Source organism: Chlamydotis macqueenii, chromosome 16, assembly GCF_036417535.1.
Source record: "Chlamydotis macqueenii isolate bChlMac1 chromosome 16, bChlMac1.mat, whole genome shotgun sequence".
Classification (NCBI taxonomy): Eukaryota; Metazoa; Chordata; class Aves; order Otidiformes; family Otididae; genus Chlamydotis; species Chlamydotis macqueenii.
In genome coordinates, this window is record NC_141571.1 from 861823 (window position 1) to 884182 (window position 22360).

At 55.1% G+C, this 22360-nt stretch overlaps 3 protein-coding genes across 11 annotated transcripts in view; 2 read left to right on the top strand and 1 right to left on the bottom strand.

Moving 5' to 3' along the window:
• RBL1 (RB transcriptional corepressor like 1) overlaps positions 1-22360 on the top strand; it is a 278968-nt gene that overhangs the window by 131091 nt on the left and 125517 nt on the right. The window lies entirely within an intron of this gene.
• On the top strand, positions 1059-9503 carry TP53INP2 (tumor protein p53 inducible nuclear protein 2). Of its 2 annotated transcripts, none has more exons than XM_086760651.1 (3): positions 1059-1396; positions 4704-5013; positions 6226-9503. In XM_086760651.1, exons 1-3 carry the CDS (start codon positions 1270-1272, stop codon positions 6476-6478), a joined length of 690 nt encoding a protein of 229 aa, XP_086616777.1. In that variant the 5' UTR covers positions 1059-1269; the 3' UTR covers positions 6479-9503. The 2 variants fall into 2 exon arrangements, with proteins under 2 accessions (XP_086616777.1, XP_086616778.1); XM_086760652.1 differs by having other exon boundaries at positions 4884-5013.
• The window catches only part of NCOA6 (nuclear receptor coactivator 6), a 49295-nt gene continuing 43574 nt past the window's right edge, over positions 16640-22360 (bottom strand). For 3 of the 8 annotated variants that reach the window (XM_086760916.1, XM_086760922.1, XM_086760915.1), the window contains 2 exons: positions 20393-20565; positions 16640-17246 (listed from right to left, as the gene is read on the bottom strand). In XM_086760916.1, the coding sequence (XP_086617042.1) occupies positions 17200-17246; positions 20393-20565 (220 nt within the window). In that variant the 3' untranslated portion in view covers positions 16640-17199. The other 5 variants (XM_086760917.1, XM_086760918.1, XM_086760919.1 and 2 more) reach the window with 5 other exon arrangements.

Below are 22360 nucleotides of genomic sequence, written 5' to 3' on the forward strand. Positions count from 1 at the left end.
TGCCCTTCAGTGTCTCTGGCCCAAAAAGCATTTTCTCACATGAATATCACTCTGCACCTTGTGGCTGCCATCTGTTGGGGCCTCTGTGAGAGATTTGCAGTCGTTAATAAGATTAGTGAGTCCTCACCTCCCTCTGAGCGGGGGGAATGTGTTTCCCCGGGGGTAAAACAGTGCTGAGCATAGCTGGAGCAGACTCGCCCTGGGCTGGGGTAACGCTGTCCTCGCCCTGCCCCGCTGTGAGGGGGCTGGCACCCTCGCTGCCGCTCGCTCCTGCACGCTGATGCCTGAGCACTCGGGGCCGAGACAAGACCTATAGCCAAGCACTTTGTCCCATAGCTCTGTGTAAGGTCCCTGTAAAGGAGTGGTGATGACACAGGTGACAGTGTCATCTTTTGGGGCTGGGGGTGTCGATGAACACAGCTGCGTCGGGTGAGCATCCCTGCAGATATACACACACGCACAGAGTGACAATTAGAGTAATGACTTTCGAAATTAAACCAACCTCAAGCAGGTATCAGCACAGGCAGGGCTCAAGCAAAATGCCAGCGAGGGCTTCTTGGGACCCCACTCCAGGAGGGGAGGGCAGCCACGCTGGCGTGGCTGTCGGTGGGTTTTGGGGATGGCTTGTGCCATCGATCCTTAGCTGGGACAGCAGCATGGCACCCTTTGTCCTGCCCTTCCAGCGAAGCTGAGCGCAGCCAGCTGCACCCAGTGCCGGTTCAGTGGAGGGGAGACAGGTCCCAGCCTGGCTCTGGGACGGTGTTTGGCTCTGAGACGAGCCCCCGGGTACACAGCGCCCGTGAGGAAGGGGACACGGCGTGGGGCTCAGGGCAGGCGGGGGCTGCAGGGCACAGGCACCCAGCCCATGGCTGCTTTCAGACTTGGTGCGTGGTGCCCTTGGGGATGCCAGCAGCTGGGACAGCCCACGGCACAGATCAGTGCAGCAGCCACCTTTTTGCCATCCCCTCCAGCCCATCTGAGCACCTGGGCCACAGGAGGGCCACGCTGCCCACCGGTACAGATGAGTTATTCCTTTTCCTTTCCCTTTCACAGGCCTTTGCACGGAAGCCAAGTGAAGAACCTCAGAATTGCAGTACAGGCCATTTAACTCAGCTACGATTTCGCTAGCGGCAAAGCACCTCCGCCACCACTGAAACCTCGAGCGCTGTTTTTCCCCCTCCTTGCCCATCGCTCCCATCTCTGTGCCTGGAAGCCGGTGCTCAGCAGCAGCTCTAACACACCTTCCATCCCCCTGGACCGCTCCCCACCATGTTTCAGCGTCTCACCAGCCTCTTCTTCAGCAACAGCAACACGCCCGAAGGCCTAGAGGAGCCCAAACCCTTTGTCGAGGAGGAGGAGAAGGAGGAGGATGGCTGGCTCATCATTGATCTTGCAGGTGAGAAAAACAGGGGGAACTGGCTTCCCACAGTCTCTACTGCACCTTCTCTCTCCAGAGCTGGGCAAACTTGAGATCACTGTGCGTGATCAGCTCAGCCCTTCATCCCTCCTCCCCTGTCCCCCCGCCCCGCCTGTGGCGCCCAGCCCTGTGGTCACCACAGCAGCCCCTGCCCTGCTCCTCCTTTTTCCCTTTCCTCTCCTGACTTTCCACCACCATGGGAGCAGCAGCGTTCCCGGCCGGGGCTGCTGCCCTGGAGCTTCCAGGTGCCTGCATGCCAGGATGGGACCCTGGCACAGCACCAGCCCAATGAGGTCACCCAGGGTTTCGGTGCGATTCCTGCCCACTGGGGGCTTGGCGGGGGATGGCAGCCCGCGTGGGCTGTCTGCCTGCATGCTGCGGCAGTGCCACGGCCTCGGCTGAGCTGTGCCACGGGCAGCACTTTGCCTGGGGGAGCTGGGCTTGGCCGCTACCCACAATGCCCCTGCCTAAAGCAAACTGGGAGCCTGTTCCCCTGGGGGAAACCCCAGTCGCCGGGTGCTCGTGGGGGCCCGGGGTTTTCCCCAAGCGAGGGCAGGAGTGGTGGTGCCTGCCTGCCCCAGCTGGGGATGTGCCACTGGTGATCTGGCCATGTTTGGGTCTTTTGAGTCCATCAGGGGAGCAAATCCCAACTCCACAGGGCATATCTTCCCAAATCACTCCCTGTGCCCATGCCAGCGGCACGTAGACCAGGGGTGTGTGGCGCAAGGTCCCCGTACCTGGATGTCCCTCGAGAGTTCCCTGGTCCCAGGGACGGTGACAACCAGCTGGAGCCCCGTTTGACACCAGCCATGCAGGTCAAATCCGTTGTGTGTCGTTAAGACCTTGCCGTGTCTGTTGTAGGGTCGATGACTCAACCGGTTGCAATGATAATTTTGTGACCTTTTGCTTGCAAATTGAGCAGCAGACTTAGACAAACAAGCCTGCCTGCGCAGAAGCTGCTCGGTGTCTGTGATCTGCTCTTGCAGCCTCTGGTCAGTTGTGGTGCCCAGCCCAGGGGACGGCGATGTGTCCTGCAGGTTTAGGAGGGCTTTGTCCACCCTCTTGCAGGCATCCGTTCTCGGAGCAGATGCTCCCTGCCTGTCCCCCGTGCACTGAGCAGAGCTCGTTTTCATGATGCGAGTCGTTTGCTAGGTTTTTCCCCCGCACAGTGAGCGGGGGCTGGGGGGGGGGACTGGAGCACAGACAAGCCTGGGATGGGGGGACAGGGACAGCCCCGTGCCTGGTGGGAGCACTACGGAGAGCTGGTGGAGGTGGAGGGGTGTCGTGGGCGGCCGTGGAGGATTCCCTGTCCTCTGGGCTCTCTGGTGACTGTGCGGGGGGGTCACAGCAGGGACAGGGGAGGGGGCCGGTTGCAAGGAGGTCCCTGGGGCAACGGGCATGCAGCTGCCACGTGCCGCGGCCAGCTGGCGACGGCTGCAGCATGCCCAAAGCATGCCTGGAGCTTCCCTGGACAGAGAAACGTCAGACTGTGCCCTGACCTCCTGGGTCCAAAACTGCAGCCAGCTCAGCGGGGACCCTGGTGACTTTGGTACAAAAGGCTCCCTTTTTTTTTCAAGCGGGCAGGCTCTCGGTGCAGAGCTGGCTGTCAGCCTGGGACCTGCCACCCCACTGCTAATCCCTGTCAGCATGGCCGCTGCCTCTTCCCTGGCCAGCGAGGACCGATTTATTGCAGCCCTGTTTCTGAGGCTGCAGTTATGCAAAACACTTTGGAAACTAAACCCGCTGGCTCCAGCCCCCGTCCGTCGCCCTGGAGCCGCAGTGGCCAGCACGCACCTCACCGCCTGGCTCGCTCCCAGCAGCGGGGCAGCCTAACGAGCCTCCGGATTCATTCCCTCCCCGCCAGGTCTTTGGCCCACGTGTTGCAAAATGCAGCCGAATGGCTCTTCTCAGCACCCAGCGAGGGAGCAAAGAGCACTCCCTGGTGCTTAGTCCTTATGGCTGCAAGTCACCAGGGATGTGGGACCCCAAAATGTTCGTTGTGACGTTAACCCCTGCCTTGGCGAAGGATGGGGACAGGTACTGTGGACGGCTGGGGCGGGGTTCAGCCACGCTGGGTCCCCTGCTCCCCGTGCCCATGGCCCACCTGTTGTGGGAGCGCTGCCAGAGAGGGAAGGCTCCAGCTGGCCTTGGTGGCTGTCTCCAGGTTGGCAAATCATCTCCAGCCTGGCACGGCAACAACTATTAGTAGCTTGGTGTCCACTGACCTGAAGACAGACGCTCTGGTGTTCACAAGGCTAATGGTGGCCTGCCCTCAGCAGGGGCTCCGGCTGCGGGAGAAGCAGGGGACGCGCCGGGTGGCAAATGCCAGCTCCGTGCTTCCTGTGCTGAATTCCTCCCCCACAAGAGCATGTTCACTTCTGATTTCTCCTGTGCCCTCAGCCAGCAGCGGAGACACAGGTGTCCGTACAGACACCGCACCACATCCCCCGCCTCGAGACCGGCTCCCTCCAGCGCCCCTGATGAGGCCGGGAGCGGCTCTGGGTGTCCCGCTGAGCCCAGTGTTAGGCGCGGGCTCCTTTCCCCTGACACAACCAGCAATTTTGGGCACCGGCAGATAAAGCACTGGCCCAGGTGCTTTTGCCAGGTGGAGGTGGGGACGGGGATGTGAGGAAGGCTGGGGTGTTGGAGAGGCCCAACACTCGGCCTCTAACGGACTGAAGCTGAAGGCGCAGAGAAAACCGCTGAAGAATTTATTCGCCTGGTTTCTTTCAGAAAAAAGGTGTGAATTGGGGTTTTTCCTCTGTGTGTGCTTGGTTTCAATGTTTGCAAAGCGCCGGGCGGTGTTTACAAGCGCAGGTGGGCCGATGTCCTCCAGAGCAGCACGCACGGCTCAGGCGCTGTGAGAACAGGCAACAGCAGCGTTTCTCTCCAGCTGAATTCCTTCCTTCGTTTTGAGGAGGAGAAAAAAAATTGCTGTGGTAAACCCTGCTGGTTTCCCTCACTTTTTGGTTAAACTGCCTAACCAGAACCACGTCCATCGCTCGCTGCTTAGCAAAGCCGGACCCCTCGGCGCCAACAGCCACCCCGCTGTGGAGGGTGCTGGTTGGGGTGCAGTGCGGGCACTGCTGGCGCCTCCCTCCCCGTGAGGCCCGGTCGATGCCGTGCCCGTCTCTGGTGGTGGTGGCGGTGGTGGTGGCGGCGGTGGTGGTGGGGTGTCTCTCGCACTAACGATGCCCCTTTCTCTCCCCCTCCCCTCCCCACTGTACATGGTGTGTGTGTGTCTCCCCGCTGCGCCCCGCATGGCTCTGCACCCCCGCCACCCCAGGCAGCCGTGCCCGCCCCGGCACAGCCCGACGAGCGGGTGTCGGTGGTACGGGGCACTCGGCACGCTCCCACCCAGCGCCCCTCGGTCCGCCACTGCTGCCGGCTGCTTCCCCGGCTCCGGCCGGTCCCTGCTTGATGGACGAGAGTTGGTTTGTCACCCCTCCCCCCTGTTTTACTGCAGAGGGGCCCGGCCCTGGCGGCGTGGGGAGCAGCCCCATGGAGGACCTGCTCATCGAGCACCCCAGCATGTCCGTCTATGTCACCAGCACCCTCGAGGTGGACGGGGAGGGCCCTGAGGATGATGCTGCTGAGTGAGTATGGCTTGGGGGTGCTGGCGGTGGGGGCTGCCAGCCGCAGCACCCGCTGGGGGGCCAGGGTGGATGGTCAGGCCCAGCGTCCCAAATCACCGCCTACGCCCGGGAGCATTTCGCCCATGCTGCCCATGGGTGGAGCGGGGCTGTGGGAGCCCTCAGTGTCCCCGCATCCCACTTCAGGGAGCACCCTGGCTCCTGGCAGGTCGCCCTGGCTGACACTGTGCAAGGACAGCAGCTCCGTGTCCCGAAACACTCTGCTAAGGAGATCTCAGTGCGATGTTGAGACGGCCATGAGTGCAGGACCCTGAGCGCGCCGCTGGGCTGTGGCGAGAGAGGGCTACATCCCCTCCCCTTCCCCGAGCCCAGTCTCCTGGCGCGGCCACCCGTGCTGATGCAGCCTGTCACCCCGCTGCCCATCGGGGGGGGGGTTGCCAGGCTGGGCTTGAACATGGGGGTTTGCACAGGCATGGCACAAGCAAAGCAAACCCAGCAGGACAAGGTGGCCTTTGGGCACAGCGGTGCCCCCAAGACTCTCCTGGCTCTGTACTGGCCGCAGGGGAGCAGGATGCCACCACCACAGATGCAAACGTTTCTCCCTGCCCCAAAGCCCAGCTTAGTCCTCTCCCTGTGGCAGCAGGCTGCCGGCCGGGCCCCCCTGTGCCCACTGACCCCCGCCCCAGCCTTCCCTTTGCCGCAGCACAGTTATTTACCCATGGCACAAGAGTTTGGTGTGAACCTCCACCTGGGCTAAGGTGCCCTGTTCCTCCGGGACTTCTCTCTTTTCAAAGTTTCCCTGAGGGCCACAGCTTGGTCGCAAGAGCTTCAGAGGAACCTCAAGGCTGGAGGGTGCGGAAAGGGGGCTGGAAATGGGCCAGGAGACCAAAGGGGTCTCAAGGGGGCTGGAAATCGTCCAGGAGACCAAAGGGGTCACAGGGGGGATGGAAACGGGGCTTGGCTTGGCTTCCCTCCCCAGGGCTCCAGGGACTAAGCACTGCGGGGACGGCCCCGTTCCTGGGGCCTGAATTGACCCCAGGTGTCCAGAGCCCCCCTGTGCTGGAGCCTCCCTGCTCCTCGGCAAGCTGCTGGGGCAGGAGGGGGCCAGGTCCATGCCGGGGGCCAGTGTGATGGGGAGGGGTGAGCTGGTTCCCTTCTTGCTGGGGTGGGTGAGGGCCGGGTGCCTGCAGCCACTGACAGCCCCTTTCTCTGCAGGGAGGTGCCAGAGCCCCAGCTGGAGCGGCACATGCCGCACCACGGCCGGTTGCTCTCGGTGAAGGCCGCCATCTTGGAGAAGGTCGGGCAGGCACGGCGTGTGCAGCGGGCCCGGCAGCTGGCCGAGAAGCACCGGCTCAGCCAGAAGGCGCTGCAGCGGCAGAACCGGGCCCGCCAGCGCCCACTGCGCCGGGCCAAGCAGCACCCTGGGACCTTTGTCCACCAGCCCTGCCAGCGCCACTGCAACTACTGACCTCGCCAGGACGCCCGCGCCGCCGCCTTCCCCGGCGCAGAGGGGCTTCACCCGCCACCCCAACACCAGCTGGCCCGGGGAGCACCAGCAACGCCAGGCTGCGGTTTCACTCCACATCCCCCACGCCCCTACACGCCTGGTCTCCCACTCCTTGTCTTCCTCCCCTCGCCCTTCCCCCCCCATGCCGGCCAGGCCGGCAGGCCCCAGAGCTGCCGGCATGGGGGGCTGTGCCACCCCCTCCACCCTGGCAGCCACGCCAGCCTTCACGCGGAAATTGGTATTCCTGGTGACATCACCCGTTTCTGAAATCCACAGTGAAGCCCGTTTGTCCTGAGGAGCCTGTGACATCAGTGCCTTTCTTCACGACGTCATGACTCCACGTACAGCCCTGCTGGGATGTCACACGCAGAGACACCGAGCGGAAGCGAAAGGAGCAATGAAGCAACACCTGGGATTGTTAGGAAAGTCTCTTCCGTGACACTACGTGATGCTTCCTCCCCCCAAAACCAGCAAATACCCGCCTCCCCCCTCTATTTCTTAATTATGTTTTTACCGCGCATAAGACAGAACCTCGCTGCTGTCCTGAAAGGGCTCGTCCTGGGAGGAGTTGGTGGAACCTTCATGGCAGGGTCACTCCTGGTGTTTTTTTTTCAAAGACAACCTCAAAAGCAATCTCAGGAAACAAAGCACCGTCCCAGCGCCTCGCTGGAGCCCTCAGCTGCTGCGCTGAGCTGGGTGGCCAGCCCGGGGCCAGCGGTATCTTCACCGTGGCCAGTGGCCACCTTGGCCAAGCAAGCCCCCTCCTCCTGGAGCCACTGGTCTGCCCAGGCCGCACCTGTATATGTGCAGATATCATATAGACGTGTGCGTGCCTGTATCCTACACCTTCAGAAGAGGCACCGTGTGAGCCCCGGAGCGTTGGCTGCCCAGCATTCACCCTGGGAGGGGAGCGGAGGCGGGACCCCAAGGTGACAAAAGCATGTCGAAGCTGGTGGTGAAGGGATGCCGAAGAGGAGACCGGCGGGAAGAGGCTGGAGTAAGGGCAGAGATGGATCTGGGAGCGGCTGCCAAGGGACAGGATGGGGCAAGCCCAGGCACGGGGTCACTGCAGCAGGGCTGTAAGGGGAATGCCGTCTTCCCCCACTGAAAACGGCGTCCTTTCCTGCAAAGGGCCCAATTCCGTTGTAGACAATGCTGATTTTTAACGCAAATCCCTCCCCTCCCCAGGACGGACTCGTTCTGCCTTTCGAAGGATGTGGTCCATACCTTTCAGTGGCTCCAGCACCAGCTGAGATGGCTCCAATCCCAGCCGAAATTTGCTGATCCCCCCCAGCTCCTCCCTTTAAGAACTGGTTTTGCACCCCGTCCCCTGGGGGAAGGTCTGGCCATTGCGTCCCACTCGTGGCCAGCTCACAGCCTGGATTCCCACCCTCTGAGACAAGAAGTACCTCCACCCCCCAAAAAATGCTGATTTCACAAGAGTTTCTTCCACTCCCCATGTTTCATCCCTTAATATCAGCTTGGGACCTGGGTTGAAGGAATCGTGGTAAGCCCCACCTCAGACAGTGGTATTTATTAATTTTTTTTTTAAATGAGATTAAAATCAAAACAAACCCTCTTGCAAGCACCAGCATCAGCTCTGTGCCTGGGAGCCTGGACTGCGGGGCAGCCGGCTGATGGTGCTCACCTGCGGCGTTTTTCTTTTGCTCGGATGACACGGCGTTCCCAAAAGCACAGAAAGAATGAAAAAACAATTTCAAATATTTCTTTTTGGCCTTTCCCTTTCAACTCTTGCAGGGCAGTTTCTTGTTTCAAGTCCCCCTGAGACCTGGCGCCCTCTTCATGAGTGGTGCGGTGCCGGCAGAGATGCCGAGCCGTGTTCTACACTTGCCATGCTGCATCCTGCTGCTTTTTCAGCCTTCCTGGTAAGCGGAGCTGATTTTCACAGCCAGTGGTTTATCAGCGGAGAAGGAGTGGGCTGGGGAACCCGGCGTTGCCTCCCAGCCCTTGGCGTCGCCCACTCGCCGCAATCGCCGTCCTTTGCTGCCGAATCTAAGACTGTGCTGGAGATCACCCCGCTTCATCTCTGGTGTCTTTTTGGTGAAGAGGCTGACAGCTCCTTGACTCCGGGGCAACGTTTACATCCTTTGGCTTCCCGGGCTTTACACCAAATGCCTTTTTTTTTTTTCCCCCCGAAGTGATGGCTGGTGTGAACCGGGAGCATGGTGTTTGTGGGGACGCTGACGCAGGGGCTTGTGAAGCCAAGCAGGGGCGGAGCCCGGGCTCTTGGCTGCCCGATGGACATCGATGAGGTGCTGCCTTCCCCGTGCCGCTCTTTCCCGTGTCGCTGGGTGACACTCTCTGTGGCCACCGGGCAACAGCGTTAGAGCAAGCATTTTCTCTCTAGCCCCAATGTGCATCAAGAAGTGGACAAGCCAAGCGATGTCCTGCCTCCCAGCCCCTTTCCCATTGCAAATTCTCCTCCTGCGCATTCGAGATGCCACCAGTTCCTCCTGAGCGCTCCCGAAATCAGAGGCTGGCTGTGACATCACCTCCTCTGCAGCTCCCGGGGAAGAGGGCTGGAGGGCAGCAGGGCTGGGAGGGAGCGGCGTCCCCGGGGCTGGTCCTGCTGTGTCTCATCTACCAGGCCTTCCCGTGCCCACCAGTCTGGTTGCAAACGGTACCCCAGCTGGAGAAACCCCTCATCAAAATCCTCCTCCGCATCCCACCCATCCTTCGTGAGCCAGAAGCCCTTGGCTGCGCTCCCGGGGGGCTCAGCGCACCGTGGCTGTCGACTGCCGGCTCCCAGCACCCATTTCAAGCGGCTGATGCTGTTATTCCGTCCTGGTTTTCGGAAGCGAATTCCAACTGTTTTCTTTTCCTTTCTTCTTCCCGTGCCAGTCTGAGACCTCCTTCATCACGCTGTGCCCAGCCAGCACAGGACATGAAGCAGAACTATTATCACACTTTATATCAAGGGTATGTTTATAAAGAATTAATAAATTATTAATAATGTTTTCATGAAGAGGCTAATCCAGAGTCCTAGCATCCCGCCGGTCAACGGAGCATGCTTACCAGAGCGTATCTGGGCTCCTGCGACCCCTCCCCGTTGTTGCTCCTGTATTAACATCTAATAATCAATAATCACCCGTTCACCCCTGCAAAGCCACCACCGTTCCACCAGCCTGACCAACCCTTCCTGTGCTGCGGCAAAGGCGTGCTCAACATGCGTTTTGCAGAGGCCCTGCAGTGCTCCGCGCCTGCCGATGGCGAGTGCGAGGCCTGGCCTGGTACCAAATCTACCCAGTGCTGCCAGAGCAAGAAAACCCCTTACACTGAGGTCACGAGTCTCCTCGGATCTTAAAACAAATGAAAGGTGCTTAAAAACTGAGAACTTCTCCTGTGTGTGCACATGTGTGCATGTGTAGGTACTTCACAACACGGCGTGGGTGTTTTGGGGCGTGGGTTTTAGGTTTTTAGGGGTTGTTGGGTTGTTGGTGGTTTTTTTTCACCCAGTATTTTCAGTTTGTGTCAAGCTGTGCGATGCTCTGATGGGAAGGTGAAGCAAACACAGCGCTGGCTGCAGGGAGGCCCTCGGGTTGGTGTCCTTGACCGGCTAGGACGAGTTGCGCTTTCTTCTCTTTCCTTGTGTAGGGGTGAACTACAGCACGGACTCAGGGACAAACAGATATGCTGGGGTCCTTAAAAATGTGGGGTTTTTCTGGGCTTCTTTGTTCAGCTGTGGGGTTTGTTTCTGTCTGTGAGGCCTTTGGTTGCGCAGTCCCAAAGGATGCTGCAGGGATGCGGCCAAAGCCCTTGGCGGGACCTGGCGTGAGAGGCCGCTGCGCTGTGGAAGAGCTGCGCGTCTGATGTTCCAACTGCGGAGTGCAGCTGGTCCCTCCCCGGGCTTGTTTGTGAACAGCCAGCTACGGATTTTGAGCGAGGAGCCCCCAGGGATTTGGGAAGTGAAGCGGAGCTGTGCTTTCTGCCTCAACCGCAGCTGGCCTGGCACCCAGCACGGCCCTGGGACCAGAAGGCGACCGGGACGGGGGAAGCCATCGGAGCGATCGCGTGGAGAAATGCTGGTGCAGGTGGCAGGCAGGTTTGTGGGAGGAAATTTTTTGTATATTTGTTGCAATGAAAGCATAACAAAAAGAGGAAAAATTCCCCAGTGGAGAGACCTGGGCAAACCTCTGTTCGGTAAACGCCAGCGTTGCCTGGGCAGCGTGGCCGTGCCACAGCAGCGTCCCAGCCCCGCGTTGGGATGGCAGTCAGGAGCAGGCACGGACGGGCAGGCTGGGGACACCACGGGCAGGCTGGGGCTGCACTGGTCCTGGAGTGCAGGGGATCCAAAAAAATCTCTGCTGTAAAAGCTTCCCAGGGAAGCTGGAAGGAAGACAATTCTTACCATGGGAGTCAGCATTTCCTTTTCGTCATGGACGACATAAAGCATGGCTCATCCCAAAGATCACCACTGCGGGAACCTTCACTCTTCCTTTAGGCGTGTGTCGAGTCAATAGATAATTTACATTTACATCTTACTGGTACCTTTTCCACTTCCATCCAGCCCCACTGCGGGAAAAAAAAAAAACGCCAGGACGTCTTGTCATAGCAGTCAGAACACAAAAAAGATCAAAAAAATACTCCAGCAAGGTTCTAGACTTGAATGATACAGCTTTGCAATCGCTCTTGTGGAGAATAAATATAAGTTCCAGTGCCCTGCATAAAGCAGAAATTAAAATTCAGGGGAATTTATTTAAAAACAAGTGAGTCCCCAAAGATTAAACCATATAATAATTAAAAAACAGCCAGTAAAAGGTGATAGGACACCTCAAGTCATGAAAAATGGTTCTCAGCATCTGCCTGTTGCACCTCCTTTGCTGTTTGCAGTCAGAACTGCTGCTGGTGGCGGGGGGGGACGTGCCAGCACCCCAGTGTCCCTCCCCAGTCCTCGCAGCTCCCCCAAGTCCTTCTCCACCACAGCACTGTGTCTGGTGACCCCCTCAGCACCGCTGCTGGCAGGGACCACAGCCCGCGGACGATGCCCACCGCCCTCGCAGCCTCTCTGTTCCGGGGGCTCCCACGCTTGGACCAGCCGCCGACATTGCAGGGGATCACCTCAGGGCTTGTCTTCTTCAAGGTGGAGCTTTCCATCTCCACTCGTTCTGTCAGCTCTGCTCAATACCATGTTGAAGTCATGAATAATTTCCCAGTGTCTCAAGGGCTCAGCCCTCCTCCCGTTAACGTGACTGGAGCGGCTGTCACTGGCCGTATGAAACTGGCTGCGGAAGCTGGATGGAGAGGCTCTGCATGGGTGGCAAGTCCCTCTTCCCGTGAGAGGTGTCCTCAGACCCGCTGGAGACGCCACTTTCTCCTCCGCTCTGCCAGAGGTGGGAGCGCTCGTCAGCCGCGGGCTCTGGACAGGCAGGCACGGCCTGGGCCGAAGGTCTCCCCGCGGCCTCCCGTTTCACGCCGCCCATCGATGCGCCATCAGCCAGCCTTTCTTTTTGCTTCTTAAGAAAGATCTGTGTCGTCAACTAAACCCACAACTCTTTCCTTTGAAGGATGAGGATGGTGAAGATGAGCAGCTCCGTTTAATACAGAGATGGCTCTTACCTGCAGTCCTTTCTTGCTTTTCCAGCCCCACATCCAGAGCAGTGCAAAGCTCTGTTAGAGGGATGCTACCACGATCCCCGGTGCATGAGAACACCACCGCAAAGCTTTGGCTCTGTCACAGCCAACCACAAAAATCCCGCTACCTTCCACTGGGATTGTATTTTATCATCGGGGGGGGGGATTACATGATTTTATTCCTTGCAAACGGAAGAGAAACCAGCGCAGTAAATTGTAGATGTCGCTTAAAAATGGGTTGCGCGGGGGAGCCCAAAGTTTCTCCACTCTCTCCCATTCACCTCACGTATCCACGTCGGGGAAGCCGGGAGCAGCCATGCCCAAGTCGCCCTGAAATCTTATCCTCAGCTTTGTATCGACACAATAATGCTTCGGCAAAACGAGGGACGAGGGAACAGCACAAGGCATAACAGCGAAATAGTAATGTTTTCTCTTGTATCATGAATCGAAGCGCACGGAGCCACCGAGCGCGGGTGTGTATCGAGCCCAGGTGCTCTGCTTGTGAAACGCACCCTTGCGCACTGTCCACCTCCATGCTGGGCTGACTGCACATGTGCCTTCCACCCTTTGTCATGGTTTGTCATCTTTTTTTTTAACAGAACTGCAGAACTTGAATAAATAAGTGAACTACAGTTAAAAGTCCTATGCAAGAGACGACTGGGGGGTCAGTTTTCAGCATTTCTGTGTTTCTATGTTGTTTTAAAAGTAGACACTGGGATTTTCAGAGAAGCCTAACAGAATTAATTCCCTAAAAAGCATTTAGCTGCTTTTTTTTTTTTTTTCTAAAGCTAAAAAGCATTCAGGATTTTGTACACTAAATCTCTTGGCAGCTTTGAAAAGCTCAGCCTAAACCCCAGTTCCTCACTGGTTTGTGTGTGGAGAGCGAGCAGTAGTGGCAGAGCGAGCAGCGGCGCTTCGCCAGGACAGACGGCACGGTCGGTAGCCGACATTTCTTTTCAAGAGAAAGGGGGACAAAGTGCTGTTCAGTCGGAAAAGGTTGCCTTAAGCCTTCCGTACATGCATCGGAGAACATCACCGTTGCCGGCCGCCAGCCCCGCGCCCGCCGCCCCGCACAGAGCAGCCGCCCGCCTGGCCGGGCCGGGCGTGCAGGACTGCGTCCGCGGCAGGTGCCCACGCAGCCGCTCCGCCAGCCGTGCTCTGCTGAACGCCTCACAACAGGGGACGACTCCCACACCGGGATCTTGAGAAGAGGGGAAGAAAAAATAAAAAAGCCCCACGTTTTTCTACATCACCTATGCTGTAGGACTGAAACCTCGTCTGAAGCTCGAAGCTAACAAAATGCGTCCTTTCTGTGTGCTATGTATTAAATCGGTGTCAACAAGGTTGATAGAGAGCGGGTGTCTGCTTCTCGTAGGACAGCGTTTAAACGTTTGCCATGTGTCACCAGCCCGACAGACAAGCCTGCCTGGAACACGTGACGTGGTGTGCCTGTGTGTATGTAACCTGGTTTTGGTTGTTAGGTTGTAATGCTGTCTTTTGACTGAAAAAAAAATCTAATATAAAGAAAAACCACAAGAAATAAAAAAAAAATATTTAAAACCTATTTTATGTGTGTTCCTCTAAAGCCTGCAGCTAAATCTTTTTGCAAAAAGCTTTTTTAAAATAAGCTTTTAAAAGTAAATGCCGTAACTACCACAAAAAAGAGAAAACCTTCCCCTTGACACAGGGGTGCACAGGGAGGGGACGGCACAGGCTGAGGCCTTTGAGGGGACTTTTTTTTTCTCTCCCCATTACCAAACCCTGACACTCTGCAGATGAGTTTGTGTGCAGGGGCTGAAGCAGACGCTGAAGCCCTGAGAGAGCGGAGTCCCGTGCCAGCCAGCCTCTCCAGCGTCGGCTGTTTCTGCGAGCACAGGCGCCACGGCCCGGCGCGTTCTCAGCACCCTGTGACCCAGGGGCAGAGAGGGGCTGCTGAGGGCCCGGAGCAGCTCGGGTGAGGAGAGGCGGGCAGCCGGCAGAAGGCTCGGGGGACCCCACGCATGTGTGCGGACACCTGACAGGGGAGTGCGGAAGACAGAGCCGGAGTCTTCTCAGCCCAGAGACAGGATGAGAGGTGCAAAAAAAGTAAAGAGAAATTCCATTTAAACATAACAAAACCACTTTTTTACTGCAAGGGTGGTGGCCACAGGAGCAGGTTGCCCGGTGAGGTTGTCTCCATCCTTGGAGACAGCCAAAAGAGAGCGGACACGGCCAGGAGCAGCCTGCTCTGGGCAGGGGTGGGATGGGGCTGTCTGTGCCCAGCGGCTGCGCCGGCTCCCGCAGCAGAGCAAAGCCGAGGCTGCTCCGGGCGTTACGCCCGCCAGCCCCCAGCTGCTGGGAGATGCGCTCCAAGGAACTGTTAGGTCAGATATCAGGAATGAAAAAGCAGGCAAGAGCAAGCTTTGCTAAACCTTCTCACGGGAAAACCAACGCTGGCAACAGGAGACAGAGCACAGGGCCATTTGGACTGGGATGGGCCCCGGGAGGTCTTCAGGCCAATGCCCTGCTCACAGCAGGCTAAATACCGAATTCAGGCCACCTTGGACCACCTTTGTCCAGCCAATTCTTGAGAATCTCCAGGGATCCTGCCGTGTCTCTGAGCCCTGCTCCACTGCCCAGCTGTCCCCAGGGAGAACATTTTGCTCTACCCAGCCAGAACCTCCTCTCTTCCCATTGACTCCAGTGGCATCCCCTCCTCCCAGCATCCACCTCCGTAAGAGCCTGGCTCCATCTTCTCCAGCACCTGATCGGGTGATGAAGCACAACTTCCTCAGCCTCTCCTCTTCAGCCAGGAGTTCCCAGCCCCTGGCCATCCCGGTGCCCCTCTATTGCATCCCCTCTGTGTTAGCAACATCTTTCTTGCGCGTGTGTGTGTGGAGGGTGCAGTGGTGCAAACCAGGCGATGAGATTCCAGACGTGCGCTAACAAGTGCCACGAAAAGGGGAACGGCCACTTCCCTCACCCATGGGCCGCACCGCTGCTCACACAGCCTGGTGCAGCAGCCTCCGTGCTGCAGAGCCAGGCCCAGCTCGCTCTCCTTGAGGGCTTTGACTGCAGAGCTGCTGCCCAGCCAGGCACCACACCAGTGCGCACCAGTGCACCTGCCCTTGGCTCCTTCCAAGGCTCCTTTGCAGGGGCAGGATCTCACGTTTGTCCTTTTCCAAGGTCCGTGTCCCTGTAAACGGTGATCCTGCCCTCAAGCTTGTCTGCCTCCCTCAGTGTGGTGTTTTCCACAAACCTGAGCGCATCCCCTCTCTTCCCTTAGTTTACTGCTACGGGGACCTTGCTGTGAAGATGACCTTTCAGTTTTGTGGACTTTGTCTGGCTCCTCATTCTCCAGAACTTCCCAGCTGACCTGACCAGGAACAGCGGCGGCGCGGCCAGGGCGCCCGCCAGGTTACCCCTTGGTTTCGGGCAGAAGCGGGCTAGGATGTGGAACAGCACCACCACCACAGGGCCTCTCCCACCCCCCCAAAGCCTTCTGACAGGCGTGGGGCCATCCTGCCTCGTTCCTGGCACGCACCGACATGTGGAATAAAAGCAGTTTTGCAAACTGGGCAACTAAAGGCGAGGGTTAAGAAACGCAATGTGGAGGATGGACGTAATAAAAACTGGCCATTCCAGAGACCGCTTCCTAGCTCCTGCGTGAGTGCACACGCAAATACACACGTGAGTGCATCAGCGTGCAAGGATGGAGCCATAATCCTGAAGGAGCAGATGCTTTTTGTGGGAACCAACTTCACACTCCCCCCGCAGAGCATGAGAAACGTGAGCGCCTGGGGCAGAGCTGGGGCTGCAGAGCACAGGGGCTCTTGGGGCGCAGGGGGGAGGCAGCATTCCTGGACCAACATCTGGTAACATCTGCAAGAGACACAGAGCATCCTAGCTCCGGCAGCGAGGACTGGAGACAGCCTCACGCAGGGTCTGCTACCTTGTGCACAAATAGGTCACTGCCATCGTTATAAAAGGTGACAATTTATACTTAATGACAAGTTGCATTTCATCAGTCCTTTCACAGCTGCATTTTTTGAATTCCCTAAGAAAAGTACAAAGGTAGAAGGATCTATTTGTGCACAAAGCAACAGGCAAGCTGCAGAGAACAGCTTCTCCCCACGAGAGCTCCCCGGAACAGCGAGGCTGCCCTACTTTCTGCACAGCGCACACAGACCAGTTACCGCCGACAGCAGTGGCTCTCCGCGTACACGCGCTGCCAGCTGCTGCCTCTCGGGAAGTCTCCAAACCGCGTCATCCGGCGCTTTTCTCTGCCATGTTTTCCTGCTGAGCAGCTTTATTTGCGTGGCGTGCAGTCTCCCCACTGCATTCATCACACGCGTCCCACGGGCGGGAGGGGCCTCTGCATGTTTGCCTGGCGTTGCCGGAGCGGCTGCAGGGCTCAACGCGTCTGTGGTTACGCCGGTTCCTGCCCAAAACTCCATACAGCGAGCTGGTGGGCCCAGAGCTCTAAATAATCCCTTCAGCCTTCCTGCTTGGAACGGTGCTGCGTCTCTGCTGATAATAACACAACCCAAATTACAGGACAATAACATTTATTTAGAGCATGAGGGATTCCACATTATACAAACCCTTAAATTCCTTTTTTTTTGTTTCACTGGTCCATTTCTACAACAAATACATCAGCTCTACTATATAATAAAATTATTTACACTTCCAAACAAGGTCAGGTTTGTTTATAAACCCTCTTACTGCTATTCACATACAGTACTTAAACAACAGCACAATACATTATTTCAATACCTAAAAATGACAACCCTGTATTCTAATTTGTTTATGAAAAGTGGAAACAAATAAATTTACAGTTGTCTTCCCCTCCCCTTCCATTTCATAAAAACACATTAACCTAATGTGCTAGCCCTGGACTTGACTTTGTAAAGCCAGGGGGTTTCAGAAGAACCCAGTTTTTATATCTATTTATCTGTTTTTTAGAAAAAAAAAATCATTTACTGGGAACAGTATAATATTAAAATGACTTACTGTACAGAATTTTATTTAAAAAAAGAAAAAATCACAGCTCAAAATTGCTACTGGTAAATTCACACTCATTTACATGTTTCATGTTTCCATGCAGTAATTTACTTGGATTTTCTTCTTTTTGACTGCATTGCACTGGCACTCGTTTCTGAAATCAAGAGAAGAGAAAAAGCATGGATACGACGTCGGTAAGCCATTCACCAGAGGTGCACAGATTGCCCTTTATCTTTCCAAAACGACACCGGAGGGGAAACCTGCACAGAACCGGGACCGACCCTTCCCAAGAGGAACCCCCGGGGACCCTTTCCCCGGCGCCAGCAGCGACACAGCACAATGCCGCGAGTTTAGCATGGATGAACTCCTAACACAGCCACCCTAAAAAGAGTCGCGTATGTTTAACTGCTGTGTCGCTTTGGCTCCTCGCGCCGCAGCTGGCACAGCCGGCCCACAGCGGGAGGCATGTGTGAAACCGCAGCGGGCACCAACCGCGTCCAGCACACCCAGGCACACGGAGATGGTGCTACCAAAACCGAGGAAGATGCTCTGGAGCCTGCCACGCAAGTTAAGAACCTCGCTGTCTGAGCCCCTGGGAAGGCAGGTCATTACAAACCCATCTCTCCAGCGTACGTTACGATTCACAGAGAAACAGCTCGTGCAGAAAGACACAAAATACCGCACAGCCCCGCGGCAGGACAACCAGGACACCTGCAGAAGCTGCAGTGGAAGTGGATGACACTTCCAGCACACTTACCAAGGCACTAAGTTTCCATTTCAAAACAAAAAAAGAAAAGAGTAAGGACCAAGGGTATTTGCATCTTTAGATTTTTTTTTAAATGCGATTTTAAATGTTGACAATGCATCTTTGGCTCTTGACAATAATTGCCAAAAACTATTAGAGCTGTGTGTATTTTAAGAGTCAAAAGGGAAAAAAATTTCCAAGACATCTGACACTAGAAAAGCAACGGCACAACTCCATGGCCGGTAAAAGTTGTGTTAAAAAAATCAACAATTCAAGATATAGCAAACTCGAAGCTACGGTAAATGCTGAGGCAGCCCTTGCTGAAAAGGTACTCCAAACAGCGAGAACGCCAGTACAGTACTGGTTTGCAGAAGTGAAACGCCCTAACAGGCACGACCGGCGGTTTGTGCTTCCAGCCCCCGGAGCTCCCTCCGAGCAGCAACGTGGCTTCTCAGCAGCCTGGTCAGCAGCAGCGTTAGCTGCAGCCGTCCCCGCTGCCGCAGGAGTCTCCGCGTGTGGCAGAACGAAGGGGCCAGCGGCCAGCAGCGCTCTGTACCTGTCCCAGGCCCCAGGGAGCATCACCAGCATCTCCCTCACCTGCTTCTACCCAGAACCTGCGCGCCGACGCGTGCCATGTATGCGCAGGGAGGGGCCGACTCTGTCTCCACTGCTCTTACAGGGACCCTTCTGTCTCCTTCTTCCTGACGCTTAGCAAGGAAGTCCTACACGAACTGGTCAAAGTCTGCTTCTCTCTCCCTGCTATGTTGAAGTTTTTCCTAATTGCCACTGTTACAACGACCTTAATCAGCCTCTGTCTCAGAGGTAACTTCTCCCAGCCCCGCGCTCTCTGTAATACGGAGCAGCGAGCTCTCCGGACACAGGTAACGTAACCGCGGATGTGCAGCAGGAGGCCAGGAGCACAAAGAACAACGGTGCTTTCTTCAGCTGGGATTCACTGATCAGTACGTGGGACAGTAGGCACAGGTGGCAAACCTCCTTACGTTCCTCGGCCCCCTCACCAAGCCCCCAGCCTGTCCTCCTCCACCAGTCTCCTTTTGCTCTTTCTCTGCCGCCAGGCAGAAGGCAGCTGCTCGAACGGAGACAAGGGCGTCAGAGCCCAGGCACCGTGCCGTAAGCTGGACCCCTGTTCCCAGGAAGAACCCTTAGACACTGCAGCACGTTTTAAAAACAGCCATTTTAGTTACAGAGGTAAACGGATAGTAACAGTCAGTACAAAACTCCTCGGTGAGTTCTGGCATTCTTCAAATTGGATGTACTTGCATGTTCCCACATTTTCAGAGTTTGACGTGCCACTGGTTGTCATCTTTAGGTTTGTTCATTACAGTAGGTGGGGCCGGCCGTACGTTTCAGATCCCCCCAAACTCAGGAGCGTATCACCACATCGATTTTACATTGGCTTCACATTTTTCAAACTTTTCTTCACAATCATGAAAGAGAATTGATTTTTACAACACAGACTTAGATGCTTCCGCACAACTCTGCCACAAGAAGTATATTTAATTAAATTCAGCAGCCACAAAAGTGCAGAACATACAGGTCCCTCCGGGTGACCTTTGAGAGTCACTGCACAACTATGTACAGCTGGAAGGCTTCTCTGGCACTCTTAAAATGCAAATATTCTTACCATCAGACTTTAGTGTCTTCAGTATGGAAAATGGTTGCTGAATTCAACTTGACTTCCTTTTATAATGATTTATATTAATACCTCTTTGTTCTGTATGTTATCTTTCAAACACTGGTGGAATGTTGCCTCTTGACAGTCTCTACCCTCTCGCACAACTTTCATCAGAGTTTCTCTGACCCTTGAACAGCAGGAGCTGACGCAGCTTCAGAAACGCAGAATGGCACCGTGGCCCGTGCATTCTGGTAATGACCGCGTGTGCCACAGCAGCGCTGCACGCTTGCTTAACGACTGTAACCTGCGCAGAAACAAGGCAGGTCAGCCACTGCTAACGCCACGGGTCAGCATCTGCAGCGCCAGGATGGGGAAAGAACAGTTCTTTCCCAGGTTCTGGGAAAGAACAGCTGGGCTCTGCGCTAGACACAGTGCTCCCGGGTGCTCCCGGCTGCCGCCCAGGCAGCGTTCTGAGCGTGCCCCAGCCACGGGACCTGGCTTCGCAGGAGCTGAGCGTGCACTTGGGAAGACTTAACCATTTGTCTTGTGTCTTTCAGGCTCCAGGGAAAAAAAAAAGTCACTTTTTAACTTGAGTACAGTCCTTTTAATGGCAACACGTTTCTGCCAAGAGAACTGGACTTCAACTAGGCAAGCTCGCTGAACGCTACGTTGATGAGTACTGCAGAAAAGAAGTTCCACAAATTTAACAGTGGGAAATTCATACAAGATTCTCTGCCAGCGCAGATGTGGGTAAACACGTCACCACCAACCTGTGTCTAGACCATTGAAACGAGAGTTAAAAGCACACAGCATTTACAAGCCGTAAGCCACTGCTACGAGCCAGTTACTGACAGGGTTATTACGGGGAAGTGCGTCACCTCCTGCCCTCTCCAGAGAAGTGACGGCCTGTGCATTTTACCTTTTGCAGTGCCGGATGCAGACGCTGGCCTGGAGGATCTCTTGCGCTGTCCGTTCTCTACAGTTTCCTGTGAAGCGGCAGAATCCTCTGTTCTTGAATTTCTTCTATTTGGAGTTTTAGACTTTTCACAATTCTCTTTTGTCTCATGACTAATAAAGTGGGACAAAATATTTCTGATGAAGTGTAAGAAGAATTACGTTTTTCTATGCAACTCAGACAAGCTGGAGGATGGAGCGACACAGGTACCAGTTCCGGACTATCAGCACTGAAGATACGAAATGCTAGAGATACCAGAGGTTTAATCAGGTGAAGAATGACCTGAGTAAGCCAGAGTATAGTCCATTTCTATCAAAAATTACCAGAGGATACAGAATTGAGAAGTCCTCAAAGAGAATATTTTCAACATTAGAAGACCAAGAAATTAGATGCATTATAAATTGTCTGCTCTGTTTTCCACAGGCGCCACCATTACTGAGGTCTAGGAAAAGCAAACAAGGTACATTAGAGACGGCTGCGATACGGGATGCAGAGTTGAAACTGCAGGTGAGCACAGGGAGGGATTCCAAACTCTCCAGTGAGTGTGCCAGCTTCTGCTCTTACTGAAAAGACTCGCTCCCCTGATCCAAGTGATTTCTTCACAAAAGCTTAAGGCTTATTTAAAACTTTCTTCAAGCTTTAAAGCTTGAAGTTAAAATCTTTTTTTTTTTTCTTTTTTTAATAACAGAAAGCTTTTTCTGATATTAAAAAAACAATTTTCGGTAGCGTGGAAATCCGTATTTCTTCTCATTGAGACAATAAACAGAGTGCTTTGTTTTGTAATTAAACTCCTCTTCTATTGTGTCACTCTTAACCCTGCAAACTTGTTCTGAGGTTTGGGTGTTTTCTCCTTAATGCCAGACAATTTCTGATGACTAGGTGGTTTCTGAAGATTAAGCTAAACTTAACTCCTGTGAGTTCTGAGGAAAGTAATTAATCAAATAAATTATTCTGCTGACAATGGCAAAGGAGAAGGAAAACTCATTTCATGCCCTCTGGGTGAGCCTCGCAAAATTTCAAGAAAGGCTGCCTTAACCAGAGAACTGACGGAAACACACAGAGCAGGCTGTGCGTTCAACTGGTCCCAGTACGGCGTCACCGTTTCAGAGGAAGTCCTGCTTTGACAGGAAAAACCACTACAAACACTCGTAGTTTTAAATAACAGACATCTGAAATAAACCAGTTTGTCAATGAAAGGAAAGACAAACATTCCCAAGCAAGGAAACACACAGCAGAGGAGAACAGGGCAGCAGGTGCATGATCCCAGATACAAAATCAATACTGAACTCTGCTTCGCCGTCAGTAACCTGGGCAGCCGAAACAGCAGCACCCACTTCAGGGGACACCGGGAGGTAAGCAAGCAGGCGTCGTCAGCTGACTTCGGTTATTACAGGCAATTTGTACAGATCTTAGTGACTAATCCATAGCTTGGGCTGTCTCATAGGAACCAGACACCACTTCTCTGCTGTTACAGGAGGAAATCAAGTTGGCCCAAGTAAAAATATTTCGAGTGCTTTGTAGGTTGCAAGGTGCCTCTAAGGTCTGCACCGTATGGCGTTTAACGCCAGGAGCTCAGAGTGACCGCTGTGAGTATCAGCCATTGCCAGATCCGCAGCGTGCCTGAAAACTTTCCTTCTTTCCCAGTCTTGCTCAGAAAAGCACCAGTCCAGAAAAACCCGAACAGAAATGCACTTGTGGTCATTTGATGTGCTGAATGAGTTTGGAGAGTAGTCACACAAGGACACTTCACTTGGAGAATCTGCTCATCTGCCAAGTGTCACCCCTTGAGCTTTTTAGAAACGTTCTAGCCTAAAAAAACCTTGCCATGAAATTTCAGTTTATCTTTGATACAAGCAGAAAGATCTCAACCCATGTGAGGGTAACTAGAGTTAAATATTCACTCCAGAGTCATTCCTGATCTGAGGAAGTGCA

Bases quoted from the DNA above. Each gene is read 5' to 3' on its own strand.
- TP53INP2 (XM_086760651.1), top strand. From the start codon at position 1,270: ATGTTTCAGCGTCTCACCAGCCTCTTCTTCAGCAACAGCAACACGCCC. The intron at 1,397-4,703 runs GTGAGAAAAACA...CCGCCACCCCAG, and splicing joins GCTCATCATTGATCTTGCAG to GCAGCCGTGCCCGCCCCGGC. The intron at 5,014-6,225 runs GTGAGTATGGCT...CTTTCTCTGCAG, and splicing joins CCTGAGGATGATGCTGCTGA to GGAGGTGCCAGAGCCCCAGC.